Consider the following 16,362-nt stretch of genomic DNA (forward strand, 5'->3'; position numbering starts at 1 on the left):
ATGTATTCAAGAGGTGGCTAGATATAGCACTTGGGGCAAACGGGGTCAAAGGTTATGGGAAGAAAGCAGGATTAGGCTATTGAGTTGGACGATCAGCCATGATCACGATGAATGGCGGAGCAGGTTCGAAGGGAAGAATGACCTCCTCTTGCTCCTATCTTCTATGTTTCTATGTAATCTACCCAGCATGGGGCTACTTGTTGCCAAATCTGGGTTAATAATTGGAAGAAGTGCTCTACTGCACAATTATATCTTTTTACCATAGTAAATCAAGCATTTACTTGAGATTATTTTTCCCAAGAGAAGTTATACTATCCACACAGTCAGAAGTGGTAGGACAATGCTTAAAATTTCCTACACAATCCCTGCCCTACTACAATTGTAGAGACACTGGAGCAAGAGTAATATAGGGAAAGGTGAGAGAACGTACTGCCTATCCAATACAATGCATAGACAAGAGAAAAATGCCCATATATCCTATATAAATCCAACCCAATGTCTACTTGCTCGGTAACAATTCCAGCAGGAACAGCTGCCTTCTTTTATTCCATGCCTGCTTCAATTTTCTTTTACTAAAATATTAAAATGTGCAATTATTAAAATGGAATACAGAAGCTAGATGGAATTAAATAGACAGTGACAGGGAGCAGAAGATTGAAAACGAAAAGCCCTTCAGTTCTTCCAAATTCAAAACTGTGGTGTGGGAGGGATTCCATTTTACATCATATTTAGAATAGCCTTTCTCTAAAATTAACATTCAAACTCGGGCCACTTCTATAATCTTAAGTAACCCAAAGACATACTGATGGTACAGAATATAAACTCACTTGAACTTCGTTGCCTGCGTTTCCACTGTAATAGAAAATCCCAAGATTCCAGAGGTATTACGGCAGGAAGGATACACATGGTATCTGAAGCGCAGGACATAAAAGTATAAGACAGCTAGTGTTTTAAAATAATAAAAAAGTCAAAATATATTTAAAAAGTTGCTTGTTCTAGTTATTTTTAAGGTGGTGAGTAATTTTGATACAGGTTAGACTTCTTTCAGGGCACAAGCAGAGGCCACAGTTTTAATAACCCACCACATTAGCCTTAGCTGAAATTAATTCAAGAAGCGTACAATTCTTTAAGAGACTTGCTTGCACCTGGAAATCTATAAAGTCACGAACCTGGGATATATAAACATTAGGATAGATACAGTAGTGTTATGAGCATGAGTAGCAGCGCTCAAAGACCAAATGGAACTGAAATTTATTTGCAAATTTTCTCAACCAGTAGCAAACTTGTCAAAAGTTGTTCAAAACTTTTCCAAATCATTAAGTATCATTAGCAAATCTAATGAACTAGTATCTAATGATTTGCAGAGGCAGAGATAAGGAATACATAAAGGTTTTAAATTCTTCATGGGCTGAATTTTCAGGATGGTGAGCACAAGGCTGCCAACACCCTGAGAGTTCCCCCTGGCTCTGATAGGCCCGCTGCCATTCCATCTGCCCATGGATGGAAGTCGCGCCTTGGAGAACTTTTGGTCAATCAGATTGGCCAACTCCAGACCATCCAGACAGTGTCGCAGTGGCCAGAAAATATACTGCAGCGCCGTGGCTGAGTCTTAGTCCCAGGACCACGCCTCAGTTAAGTAAAAGGAGTTTGGGGATGGATGGGTAGAAAATTCCCAGGTTTGGGGGGGGGGGGGGGGGGGGGGGGGGCAGGGGCTGGTCAGGAAAGGTCCAGAGCCGTCCCAGGTCCTCAAAGCAAGGATGCCCTAAATCTGAAAGGCCTTTCAGATTGAGAACACATTTCCCACCTGAGATTGAGATTGTCAACCTTTTCTATTTGGCATCAGGATCCAACCGGCACCAACCAGCCTAATAATTAAGGCTGGGCAGGAAAAGACCCTGAAGTGGCCACTTAATAGGAACATGGGCAAGCTTCCTATCCAAGGACCTGCCCACCCCACCTTAAAATTGCATCTGATTTTCCAAGCAACCACCTCAGAATCTGCTGGGACCTACGTTAACTTAGATGCAAGAAGCTGGCTCCTTACTACTGTCTCAGTGCTCCACTCAACATTCTTCTCTTGTCGTTCAAGCTCTGGTTGCACCATTCCACACATTTGTGTACCCCTATATTCCCAATGTTTTGGGATCAATAATCAATTACCCAATTTCCCATTCTAAAAACTGTGAAACACTACTTTTATCCATTTTTCCCCTTTAAACCCCTAAGTTTGGCATCACAATCTTTATTTTCTAATTTGCCTAGACTTCTCAATTACTCTTTTTAGTCTTCAGGGTCCTGCAACATGGTCTGCCTTCTTTCAAATTATTTTCTCAATAAATTGGAAAAAATAACTTGGCTGGTACAGACCCAGATATTATGCATATTGTTAGGCATGAGGAGAGAAATACTTGCCCAAGTGTTTCTTTTGTCCTTAGAAAATCAAAGCAAGGCTCTTCCATGTGCATCTGAAATCCAAGCAGAAGAACCTCAGCAAAAGAAAAACACCCTCTGAAGCTGTTTTATGTCCCCTTACATTGTATTTATTTTACTATTATGACACAAGTAATGGGTAAATGTTTATTTGGGTTGGATTTAAAATTTAGCTTCTATTCCAACAAATGTGACTGAAATGAGGGTATCAAATTGGTGTTGATTTATGTTTTGTTGTTGTTGGGATGCAACCGCCACTGGCAAGGACACCCTTACTGCCCATTTCTAGTTCCCTTAGTAAATTCCAGGACATTTCCATCTTGAATAGTTGCAAATCTTTGCATTATTGTATTTTTAAAAAATTTGTTCATGGGATGCAGACGTAGCTGGCTGGCCAGCATTTATTGCCCATCCCTAGTTGCCCTTGAGAAGATGGTAGTGAGCTGCCTTCTTGAATTGTTGCAGTCCATGTGCTGTGGGTTGACCCACAATGCCGTTACAGAGGGAATTCAGGATTGTATGTCAGCATTAACAAAGGAATTGACTGAAGTGCAACTGATTGGTACTAAGTATGGACGGTCTTGAAATGGTATTAAAATGGACAGTTCCAAACGAAGAGCAAGGAATGGTGGAGGCTCAAGAGACCAAATTACATATTTGCTGTAATTTCTAACAAACCTAATGTAACACAAGCAAAATCTCCTAGATTTGCAAATAACATCATAATAAAGATGAGGGAAAATAATGAGGAAATTTCACTAATATTTAACATTGAAAAGACCTACTGGCGATAACATACTAGCAATCTCAGTAATTCTTTCAACAATTGATATATTTAAAATTCTAAAACCACCAAAAAAAAAATGGACACATCTTAGTATAACTCACTTACAATAAGTAGTTCCATGAGTGCGTAATCCTTTACTCTCCGAGGACCTGACTGAAAAGTAAAATGACCACATTAAGGTAAGCAACAGAACTTTAAACTGAAAGGGCAACAGCTCATGTAATCAAGTGTGCTTAAAGTTGACATCTGCTTCTATTTATGTATTTAATGAAGTTCATTCATAATACATCATCCAGCTATGTGGACAACTTTCCATATGGCAAAGTATCTTACGAAGCTAATGTCAAAATGAAATTTACATTAAAATATTCTCTAAAAAATTACCATTGTAACAAAGAAATAGAGAAAAATCATCATAGAATGTGAAGATCATCAACTGGTGTTGCAGTCACCTTTTGAATACAAATTGTGTGAAGTTTGGATGCTAGTGCACGTAATCGACACATAAATTTAATGATATTTAAAGCCTTTTGACTCTGCTACAGTTATGACTGCTTGCGTTTAAATGAGTATTACACTGTAAAAGGTATTCAATAAAAGTTAGTTGAAGTGCGTAATTACATACTGCTTTCAAATATCTGAGACAGATTATACGAGGAAGTGCTGAATGAATGCTAATTATGTCCTCAAGGAAAAACACATGACTCATCATCAAAGTGTTATTCACGACAGGTACATGTCAGTCACATTGAAGAGCTGAAAGAACTAAAATGAAGTGAAAAACAATAGATTACTATTAGTGACCCACCTGGTAATAAACAGTGACCTCTGAATTTGCATCAGTTTTGTTCATAGATCTTACTTTGCACACATGTGGTTTATTTGGTAGTTCCACCACCTTGAACTGAACAGGTCCTGGCTTCGCCAGTGGCTTGCACTGCAGCTTTCTGTTATTTAATTAACATATTTCTTATTCATTGAATAAAAGCACGGTAATCAGTTGCAATTTTTTTTTTTAAATGATGCACGAGATAAGTAAGCAAATATATATTCATAAACATAAATCATCTCTAATAATTAGAGGCAAGCCAGTTTAACATCAGTGGTAAGATTTTAGAAACAATACTTAAATAAAGTACTAACAGGCATTTGGAGAAATTTCATTAATTAAGGAGAGTCAACACTGATTTGTAAAAGGCAGATCCACATTTGATTCATCAAACTGAATTTTAGTATCAAAGGTCAATGAAGACAATACAACGAATGGTGTCAACATGAATTTTAAGGAAGTGTTTGACAAAGTACCACACAAAAGACTAGTTTAAAAATATTTTTAGACTGGAAAATGGTAGACAGTCATATTCCGCAAGAGTCAATACTAGGACCACTGCTTTTTTGGTGTATACAAATGACTTGGATACTTGAATACAGAGTAATATTTCAAATATTGGCAAAAACCACCAAACCAGGAGGTGACCATTAGACATTGGAGCAGAATTGGCCATTCGGCCCATTGAATCTGCTCCTTCTTGAATGAGATAATTACTGATCTGATATAATCCTCAGCTCTTTCCCCTTTATCCCAGTAACCCTTGGTTCTCTTACTGATTAAAAATCCATACAAATCAGACTTGAACATAATTAATGACCCAGTCTCTAAAGCCCTTTGCGCTAAAGAATTCCAGATTTACTACCCTCAGAGGAGAAATTCCTTCTCATCCCTCTCTTAAATGGGCAATCCTTACTCGGAGATTATGCCCTCTGGTCCTAGACTCTCCCACAAAGGGAAACAATCTCTCAGCATCTACCCCAGCAAGCCCCCTGAGAATCCTATGGGGGCAATTTTACCAAAAACATTCTAAGTGCCGAACGAGTGTGAAAATGGGAGAGAATCCTGCCGACTTTTAGGGTGAAATCTCAGTCACAATCATTTGGTACTTAGCAAAAAAAAAAGCCCAGGTGTGATTCGCACCACTAGGGGGCAGGGCAGAGCCTATTCTCACTGGGAAGCCGGCTGCTGAGCTCGAGGCATCCCAATCTCCCAGTACACTGAGGACCTCGATCAGTGAGCAGGTAAGTGCAAGTGAGTCTGGATGATAGCATCCAGGACTCACTAATTATATTTAAAAATAAAGGTACTGAATATTGAATAAAGGGCACAAAGCCGATTTCACAGGCAGATCAGTGCCAGCATCACTGTGAAAGATGAAAAACCAGACACAAACCTGATTTTTCTTCTCGCCCAATCTTAACAGCTCGCCATGCCAATCGACCAGCGGGACAAGCTGGTAATATCACCTCCTATTTGTTTTAATAACGCCACACCTCGTTCTTCTAAACTCTTGAGTACAGGCTCAACCTACTCAACCTCTCCTCACAAGAAAATTACTCCATCCCCTGGATCAACCTAATGAATCTTCCCTGCACTGCCTCCAACGCCAGTATATCTTTCCTTAGATAAGGGGACCAAAACTGTTCACAGTATTCAAGGTGTGGCCAACTAGTGCCTGGTATAGTTTTAGCAAGACTTCCCTATTTTTATATTCCAATCCCTTTGAAGTAAAGGCTAACGTTCTTTCCCTATTGCCTGCTGAAGCTGCATGCTCGCTTTTTGTGATTTATGCATGAGGACCCTAAAATCCTTCTGCACTAAAGTTTTCTGCAGATTTTCTTCATTTAAATAATATTCAGCTCTTTTATTCTTCCTACCAAAATGCATAACTTCACCTTTTCCGACATTATATTCCACCTGCCAACTTTTAACCCGTCTGTCTATATCCCTCTATAGACTCTGTGTCATCCTCACCACAATCACAAACAGCGAGGCTGATAGAATTGAATATTGAGAAGTGAGAGGTAATGCATTTTGCAGAGGGATAGAGAGAGGTGACATATACTTCACAATTCTAAGAGTATGCAGGGGAGAAAGAACCTGGGGTCACACACACACACAGGTCTTTGATATCAGCAACACGTTGAGAATAGTTTGCAATGCATATGGGAGCTTGGACTTCTTACATAAAAGTTGTATGTACAGAAGCAGGGAAGCTATATTGAACCTTTAAATAACTCTAATTGGGCCACAAGTAGAGTACTGCTCCTAGTCCTGGTCACCAAATCTTAGAATGGATGGGAAAGTTGTAGAGAAGGCGCAGAGGAGATTTAACAGAATGGTTCAAAGAGATGTGAGAATTTAGCTACAACGTTAGTTTGGTAAAGCTGGAATTGTTCTCCTTGGAGCAAAAGAGGGTAGAGGAAAAATCTGATGGGGTGCATAAGATTGTGATAGATTTAGATAAGGTAGATGAAAGAAAAGCTTTTCGACTTACCTGATGGTCAAGGACTGAGTAACATAGTAAAGAGAATATTGTGCTATGTATTGGAATAATACCAGCAAAGGATCATTATGAATTTAACTTTTATACAGCAAGTTCTTAAAATGTTAAGAAGAAACAAAATACTTACTTCACAACATAATTTAGAAATTCAATAGATTCCTTGGGAGAGAAAAGAATTGTTAGTTTCATATAACAAACTCATGGTTATTAATCAAAAAGCAATGAAGCAATTTGATTACATTAATCAAGCAAACTTACTGCATACTGAGCATTAAGATATTTATATATTAAATATCCTTTGTCAGAATGAATTTTTAATATGGTTAAATGTCAGTTAATTTTCTTCCCAGTGATATAATTGTATGTTAACACATGCAGCTTCCCACACAATGAAGGTGGAAAATCACTGATTTTTGGCCTTATTTGGCTTCTGCCAGACAGGTCCTTGAGGTATCCGCAACCGTCTGGAGTTAGATCACACGTCAAGAGTTGAGGGAATAAAGGTACACACCAGAAATAACAATAACTTGTATTTATATGGCAGCCAAACCTCCCAAAGTATTACACAGTACTATCAATTCTGGGTCAGGAAAGACCTGTACCAATGAGATAAGGGAAAAGGTTAATAGTAGGGTGGCAAAGTCTTGAAACTAGTAGTATTGGGGAGGGATCTCCAAGAAACACAAGCAACCTTAAATGTAAACTGAACAGGGAGGAAGGAGAGCATAGGAAAGAAAAAGGAAGGGAATTGATGGCAAGGCAATAAATAGAGTTATAGAACAAGAGTCTAAAAAGACGATTGAATATAAAATGAGAGGAAATCCTATTAAAATGAGCTAAGATGTGTAAACAAAATAGACATGCTGTTCATAATAAAACAAGGAAGTTGAAGGCAATCATGCACTGGAGCAACAAGACAAGGTAGGGATTACTGGAAATGGCTCCAGAAAATCAAGACTGGGAATTGAGCATTGCAGAGCATAACATTTAAAAAAGAGGGGGTGGAAATGGTGATGTGAATAACTAATTATTCAGAATATAGTGGCAATTGAAAAAAAGAACGCAGCTATCAGCAAGACAAAAATAGAATACATGTGGATAAAGATAACAATTAAAAGATTAATCACACTAACAGATAGAGTCTATGGACCACTAAATAGAGGAAAGGAAGAAAAGGAAAAAGTATGTAGATAAATTAGGGAATAGAGTAAAAAGTCATAATAATGGGGAATTTCAACCTCCCAGATATTAAATGGACAGCAGTGGCAGGTAAAGAAGATAAAGAAATGAGTATATGAATCCTTTCTAATTGATTCCATAAAAAACCCAAAAAGGGAAGTTTCTCTATTGGATCTGGTAACCAGGAATGAACCAGAGGAGATAAGGGAAATAGAAATAGATGGAACATCTAGCCAACAAAAACCATTTTACAGTATACTTCCAAGATGATAAAGTTAAATGATTAGAGAAAAACTGATCTGGTGGGACTGAGAATAGATATTGGGAAAATAAAATGGGCAATCAAAGATGTAGAATAACAATGGGAACTATTTTAAAGGTTTTCAACAGAGTGCAGAAAAATATATTCCACAAGGAAAGAGCAAACTGAGACTATTGAGACTCTTTTGTTCAATAAAGACATATGGGAACAATTGAGGGTTAGGAAAAGGGTATACATGAAATATATATTCAGTAGAGGAATGCATGCCAATTGAGAATGTAAAGAGATTAGAAGTCAAAAAATAAAGAGACATGAAATTAAATTATCATCAAGGAACATACAACAATACAGTAAAATATTTTACAGGCACAATGAGTTAAAAGATAAAAGCAAATTACTGCAGATGCTGGAATCTGAAACCAAAAGAGAAAATGCTGGAAAATCTCAGCAGGTCTGGCAGCATCTGTAAGGAGAGAAAAGAGCTGATGTTTCGAGTTCAGATGACCCTTTATCAAAGCTGGGTCCAAAATAAAAAGAAAGACTGGAATGGGAATATGAGCACTAAGGGATGACAAGATAAGGCCACAAGTAACAAAAGAGAGACTGCAGAAATATGAAATAATTACTTCACTTCAATATTCATCAGGAAGCTAGGGCAGGTAGACATTAAATGCCATGATGAATAATGAGATATGTTCATTTAAAATAACAAAAATTGATATATTGAATAAACTAATCAAAAAGGGGCTAGACCTCCAGTTGGAATGCATCCACAAAATTTAATATAATCTAAGAAAGATATAGCAGAGGCATTAGCACACACATTTAATAATTTAACAAAAGGTGTAGTGCTGGGGTTGGCAGATTAATTAATTAACTATTTAAGATGGGAGACAAAACATGTCCAGAGAATTATAAGCCAATAAGCTTATCAGTGGTAGGGAAAATAATGGAATCCTCAAATAAAAGGATAGAACAAAAGAACATCTAGAAAAGAAAAATATAATGAATAGTCAGCATGGATTTCAAAAAGGGAAAATATTTTGCTTGACCAGCCTTGTTGAAAATTTTCACGGTGTTAGAGTGGGTAGACAATGGTAGTGCACTACATGTAATTTATCTAGATTCTTCTTCAATAAGGTGCCTTCATATAGACTAACAAATAAAGTCAGAGAATGTGGAGTCAGGGAACAAGTGCCTGAATGAATTGCAAGCTGGTTTCAGAAAGCAGAGAGAATATACGAGTAAAGAATAGTTATTCAAAGCAGAAAATGGTGGGATGTGGTGTTTCACAAGGGATCAATGGCAGGACAATTGCTGTTTATAATTTTTATTAACGACTTGAACTTTGGAATCAAATGCACACATTCTATATTTGCAGATGGTGCCAACGTTGGAGGGAGGATAGTCAATACTGAGGAGGGCTGCAACAAATTAAAAAGGATATTAATAAACTTGAATAATAGACAAATAATCAGCAGGAGAAATGCAATATGTATAAATGTGGGGAGTACATTTCAATAGAAAGAGTACAGAGGTCACTTATTGCTCAGAAGGTACAAGTGGGTAAGTGGGTAGAGGAACAATGAGATCTTGGAGTACATTTATACCAATCTCAAATTATGCCACTGGTTAGCAAGACCATAAAAAAGCAATCCAAATTCAAGGGAGATTATGCTGAACATGGTCAAAACTTGGGTTGCAGTTCTGGTCACCATATCATAAAAAAGGACTTGGACTGGGCATGAGAGAGAGTGCAGGGATGATATCAGAAATACACAAGTATAAAAATCAGGAAAGGATGAACAAGTTGGGGTTTTTTTCTCAAAAAAAAAGGGGTGACCAAGTAGAGGTATTTAAATGTATGAAACGCTTTGATAGAGTGATAACAGAGAAAATATGTTCAATTGTGGGTACGGGCATAATTAGAACACATCAATATAAGACAGTGACCAAGAAATTCAATGGTGAATCCAGAAGAAACTGCTTTACCCAAAGAGTGGTGAGAATGTGGAACTCACTAACACAGAGTGGTTGAAACAAATCATAAAAATCCATATAAAGGGAAGCTTGACAAGCATGAGGGAGGAAAGAATAGATAGCTGCATATAGGGATTTAGATGAGGAGGGATGGGAGGGGGCTCCGCTGGATCATAAGCATAGGCATGAACTTGTTAGGCTAAATGGCCTTTTTATGTAAATATAGAGTACTGACACAAGTCTTCATCAACAAATATTAATATTCTTAGAATAAAAACATCCCTCACACTGTTACATTTTCCTTTTTGTTTTAGAAATGCTGATGTATATTCAAAGCTAACAAGAAAAAAAAACTTTAGCTGGTTAAAAATGTCACAATAAAAGATTTACTTTGGATGTGAAATTTCCTTGAACTAATCCTTCCACAAAAAGTTGAGATTTGAAATTCTTCACAAATGACATCAGTGTCTCAATTGTCAATCCACCTTTCATCAATGTTTGGTGCTTTTGCATCAAAGACCACCGTCCATGTTCTAGAATTAATAGACGTAAATCTCTGCAACAAGACAACACAACAAATGGTCTTTTTAATGATAATTTACTATCTGGAATGAAAATTTCTGCTATGATTACAACCAGGTCCAGGATACTTTCCTTCCTTTCCTTTAAGCATTTGTGAACACTGTCAAATGCTGGAGTACAATTCCACATATGTTAGAGGTACTGCAGTACCCAAGTCAAGTGTTGATTTTTCACAACTGAACCTCGGCTGAGAATCAATAAGTTAGATATGGTGAAGAGGATTAGGCTCATGAAACGTGTGAATTAAGTAATAAAACCTCATTATTACTTAATTCACACGTTTTAAAAAAAACTAGCTCATGAGATGCGAGTGTCACTGGCAAGGTTGTTGCCCATTCCCAATTGTCCTTGACAAGGTACTGGTGAGCTACCGTTCATCTGGCGTAGGTACACAAGCATTACTAGGCAGGAAGTTTGAGGATTCTGACCCAGTGATAGTGAAGGAGCGATGATATAATTCCAAGTCAGAATGGGGTGTGACAGAGGAACTTGAAGGCAATGGTATTGCCATGCATCTGCTACTTTTATCCCTCTAGGTGGTAGAGGTCATGGCTTGGGAGGTGTTCTCAAAGGAGGCCTAGCAAAATGCTGCATGGTCCACGCTGCCATCACAGTATCCTGGTGGTGAAGGGAATTAATGTTTTATGGTGAGCTGCTGAGTAAGCAGGCTGCTGTGTCCTGAGTGTTTTTGGAGCTGCATTCATCCAGGCAAGTACAGAGTATCCCAGCAGACCTGTGCCTTATAGATGGTGGACAGGCTTTGGGGAGACAGGTGGTGAATTATTTGCCAGATAATATCTAGCCTCTGACTTGCTCTTCTTGCCATAGTATTATATGGCTGGTCCAGTTCAGTTCTCTGTCAATGATAACCTCCAGACATAAGAGGCCAGGGACAGGAGCAACACGAGAGTCCTGAGAGAGAAGCAACATAAAAGGAGGCACCTGATACTCCACTAGTGGAGTACAGAAATAGGGGAACAGAGCAGATAAATATATGGCTGGAGAAATAGTGCAAGGGGATAAATTTTAAAGAGAAGAAAGTCTGAGTAAATATGAGGCACAGTAGTTAGCACTGCTGCCTCACAGCGCCAGAGACCTGGGTTCGATTCCCAGCTTGGGTCACTGTCTGTGCGGAGTCTGCACGATCTCCGTGTTTGCGTGGGTTTCCTCCCACGGTCTAAAAGACGTGCTGGTTAGGTGCACTGGCCATGCTAAATTGTCCCTCAGTATACCCAAACACGCGCCGGAATGTGGCAACTAGGGGATTTTCACAATAACTTCATTGCAGTGTCAATGTAAGCCTACTTGTAACACTAATAAACCTTAAAGAGGAAAGGGAAGCCAAACAAAACCAGAGCTCACTAGAAGATGAGAGAGAGAAAGATGATGCAAAAAAATGGTGCATAAGATGACAGATGTCAGGTCGATAATCCAAGTAAGGGGCAGTCTAAATACAGAAATTTCAGAGAAGTCAAAAAAAGAAATAAGAGCAGAAAAAATAAGAGTATAAGAGATTTGCAGCCAAGATAAAAGAGATTTGAAAAGTCTTTCAGATTCATATAAATAGTTAAACGGTGGGAAAAAGAGTAGAACTGATTAGGGACCAAAAAGGAGATTTTTACACATGGAAGCAGAAAGTTTGACTCAGTACTAAATTAACACTTTGCCTTTTTCTTTACCAAGGAAGAAGATGCTGTCAAATTCACAGAGAAACAGGAGGTAGTTGAAATACTAGATGGACTAAAAATTGAAGAACGGTATTATTAGAAAGGCTAGCAACAGATGGGATGCATCTGGGGATACTGAAGGAAGGAAGGGTGGAAATTGCTGAGGTACTGACCACCATCTTCTGGAGGGTGGGGGAGCAGCTGAGTTGTTCTTACAGATAGATGGCATGGTGGGTTGAATTTTATTTCATTCATTCATGGGATGTGGATGTTGCTGGCTGAGCCAGCATTTATTGCCCATCCTTATTTGCCCTTAAACTGAATGTCTTGCTAGGCCATCTCAGAGGGAGTTTAAGAGTCAAGCACATTGCTATGGATCTGGATTCACAAGTAAGCCAGACCAGGTAATGATGGTAGATTTCCTTCTCTAAAGGACATTAGTGAACCAGCTGAATTTTTACAACAATCAGCTATGATTTGATAGTCATCATTGGACTTTTAACGGCCTCCTTTCTGTGCTTTAACCACTCTGATTCTAGGATGGTGATGGTGGAAGATTCAGCAATAGTCATGGAGAGATGGTTAGATTTTCTCTCGTTAGTGATGGTCATTGCCTGACAATTGTGTAGCATGCATGTCACTTGCCACTTATGAATGTCCTAGGCACAGCCTACTTGAGTATCTGAGGAGTTACAAATGGCACTGAGCACTGCAATCATCATCAACAAACAAAGGTCATTAATTAATACAAATTTAAAGAGAACATAGCATTAAAGCATTTTTATTTGCATCTCAAGGTGTTGAATGACTTTTTAGTGCAGTAGCTCTGAAATGAGTGACTTCTGCGCTGTGATCTTGATTGACTTTACTACAATTACTGTGCAGTTCCATCCAGGGCCAATTGAGAAGGCAAGTTTGCGAGCACTTACACCCATCAGAAATATACACATTTATATTTTGTTAAAAATATTGGAGGGGAAAATACATAGTTCCAATGAAAATCATTGTCGTACCAGACCCGGGAAGCAATAGATAAGTGACAGAAAGATGGCTGGCTTTGCTTTAACAAACACTAGAGTGGAGTATTTAACATCTGGAGTTTCTCAATGTGACCATCAACTTTATTATAATTTTATTCAGGAGAACTGATCAGTAGGGTCAACTTTTCAGGAAAATGCAATGATCCGAAACTAGTCACCCAACATTTACTTATGACATAAGTGCAGCAGATCTAACTCTGTTTATTAGATGTTGTAAGTGATTTTGCAGGCTGAAACAGTGAAAGCAACTGATCAAGTTATCAAACTAAAGAAATTAAATTAAAATGACAAAATGTCACAACGGTCCCTCATCTAAGCTCATTACCTGAACCAAGTGTTGATAAAATGTTCATGAATTCTTCACTTACTTTCCCAGTTTTTCAGGTTTGATTAGAACATTGAAGTAACTTTTTTTTAATTGTTCCACAATCATTCCAAACACATCTGGAGTAGTTGCAAACTCAGCCAGATGATCAACAATGAGTTGAAACAGAAGCTGGAGAAAAACAAAAAGTTGTTTAAATGATTAAAGTTTAAAAGTTTGCAAAAGACACATCAACTGGATATTGGAAAGACAATCCTTACTGTTATAAATTGCTTTTCATCATATGGTATATTAAAGGTTAGTCTATGGTTATTCAGAATACATCTTTCCCATATAGCAATCTTTCAGAATACTTCGCCTCTTTAGCTAAATGCCAGAAAGCACAAAGTTGGGAGGACCACCTCTTGTGTTTTCTTCCTGTGCTATGAGTGAGAGCAATGAAATGTGTTGAACGGAAAAGGTGAACAGTGTTCGAGGGTGGCTGCGAGGGAAAGGACACACCTTAAGATGAGGGCAAATATTAGTGCTGGATGGACAGTGGGAATGTGAGCAAGTGCAAAGACAGTGCAATGTTGGTGTAAGAACTGATGTGTCAGAGTCAGCTTATAAAGTCTGATTGAGGAGGCTGGTATGATATAGGTGAGTATGTACATTTCCGACAAGGCCAAAAAGGTAAGGGAGCCAAAAACAGGGCTCCTTGGATGACATGGATAGATTATGATGAAACAACCAAGAATGGAGTATGATGTCTGGTGAATTCTTCAAGTGAGAAGCAGGTCAAATACAATAAAGGTAAGAAGGCAGGTGAAGAGGGAAACTAAATTGGCAAAAAAATATGATAATAAAGTGACAATCAACATAAAAGAGAATCCAATCTATTTTCTCTGGAACTGAGAAAGCAGACAATTAGAAGACTTTTTTTTTTAAATCATAAAAATGTTCATAAACAAATTAGAGAAAGACTTTGATCTAGTTCAGAAGTCATCATTATAAGATTCACTCAGAACCAGGAGAAAGGTTAGGAGATCAGGCACATTTTACAAGAAAATTGAATAAAAATTTGAACCACTGCAAGTCAAAGCTATAAGGACAGTACACCAATCAGTGTGATCAGCACTGAATTGCCAGAACAAACACAATAAACCCAACAGCCACTTTGTGCAACAAAGCTTTCTCTGTACTGCCATTTTCATACCTGAATTGTGTCCTGACTCAACTTTCTGGTTTCCTCATGGAAAATAAAATTTTTTAGAAAGGCAAAGCCACTTGAGCATTAAAAAAAAATCACATTTCTGCTGTAAGGAATGCTCCAAGGGTAAGCTGAGGTAAATCAGAGGGGACATTCACTGCATCGATCCTGTACTCAAAGAGGAAATGCTTGATGGTGACTGTAATGGGAAAGCATTCCATTTCCTAATATTAACTTGATTAGAAAAAGAAGGATCCACCAGAGAAAAATAAGAGAAAGAATTTAAATATGTATATATATTTAAAAGCTAGCTGGAACATCAAATTACTATTTTATTCTAAGCATATAGAACAGCTTGTGCAGCCATCAATCAATTAAGGTTTGGCCTTAATTGAAAGTAGTATAATGGAATTCAAATTGACATCTGCTTACCCCAAGTTTGTGGTTAAATCCTTTCACTTTGATAACTAGTCCATGCTCTTCAGCCACTATTTTATACTCTAATTGAGCAACATCAGCTTCATATGCAGGTTCAGCTAAGTTATGAGCCACGATATTGATGAATAAATCAAACAGCATCAAGCTAGGGGCAAAAAAGTTACATATTACTGAATGCAACATCTAAACCCACTAGAAATACTATAACACTCAAAATGTTATTACAGTTACTATTACTCATAGCTGTTTTGAATAGTTATCATGGACTAATAATGCAAGAAAGAAAACAGAAGAAATGGCTTCTTCAACCCATACAATTTAGTTCTCTTGCAAGCCACATATAACCTGCTTAGAAGTATTTCATTCCACTTTAGTCAACTGAAGAAAATATAGTGTTACACTAATAGTTACTCAAAAAAGTTATGAGACTTACAAAAAACACATCTGACTTCTGGGTAACTACTGTAAAGACCCAGACTGAACCCAGGGATTTTTTCTTTCAAAGGGTCGTTAGTCTGTAGAATTCTCTTCCCCAGAAAGAAGTGGAGGCTGGGTCATTAAATTTTTTTAAGGCTGAGTTAGATAGATTCTTGAAGGGTATAGAGGGTAGACCAGAAAATAAAGGCAATAAAGAGGTTCACATGATGTTTTCAAATGGCACAGAAGGCTCAAAGGCCTAAATGGCCTACTCATGTTCCTATTTTGTATGGCCCAAATCTTCCAGTAAGCATCAAGGGTGCCCACTGACCACAAAGATTTCTGCAGGCTGCATTATTTCAGCTGGGACTTACAACCCTGGTTGCAGCAGTGATGAGTCAGCGCAAATATCCCTATGGAAGACTGACGAGCATTGGAGAAGACCAGCTGAGAGGGGACACAATCCCTTTGTACAACTTTAGCTGTAAGTGGGTGAGTGAGTTGGCAGGCGGAATCAGTTAGATCAGGTCAGGGGCTAGTGGGTGGTTGTAGTGGTGGGAGATCTGAGTCGGGTTGAAGGTTAAATCGGCCAGGGGTTGGGATGGTGGTGGGAGAAAGAATCTGGTCAGGTCAGGGAAGGGCTGGTTGTGGTGCACAGTACAGTTACACTAGCTAGTCATCAGGTATTAGCCAGCGTAACATTTTCTGGGTAAAATCCAGTTAGGTCT

The 16,362-nt window shown here is 38.2% G+C and overlaps 1 protein-coding gene across 1 annotated transcript in view; it reads right to left on the reverse strand.

Annotated features, from left to right (window-relative positions):
- LOC144497379 (nardilysin-like) overlaps nt 1-16,362 on the reverse strand; it is an 85,657-nt gene that overhangs the window by 14,282 nt on the left and 55,013 nt on the right. The window contains exons 20-27 of the mRNA XM_078218559.1: nt 15,212-15,362; nt 13,634-13,761; nt 10,367-10,532; nt 6,683-6,714; nt 4,026-4,164; nt 3,323-3,370; nt 2,413-2,465; nt 828-911 (exon numbers count right to left, since the gene is read on the reverse strand). Of these exons, the coding sequence (XP_078074685.1) occupies nt 828-911; nt 2,413-2,465; nt 3,323-3,370; nt 4,026-4,164; nt 6,683-6,714; nt 10,367-10,532; nt 13,634-13,761; nt 15,212-15,362 (801 nt within the window). The remainder of the gene's footprint in view (nt 1-827; nt 912-2,412; nt 2,466-3,322; nt 3,371-4,025; nt 4,165-6,682; nt 6,715-10,366; nt 10,533-13,633; nt 13,762-15,211; nt 15,363-16,362) is intronic.

This window comes from Mustelus asterias, chromosome 8 (genome assembly GCF_964213995.1).
Source record: "Mustelus asterias chromosome 8, sMusAst1.hap1.1, whole genome shotgun sequence".
Classification (NCBI taxonomy): domain Eukaryota; kingdom Metazoa; phylum Chordata; class Chondrichthyes; order Carcharhiniformes; family Triakidae; genus Mustelus; species Mustelus asterias.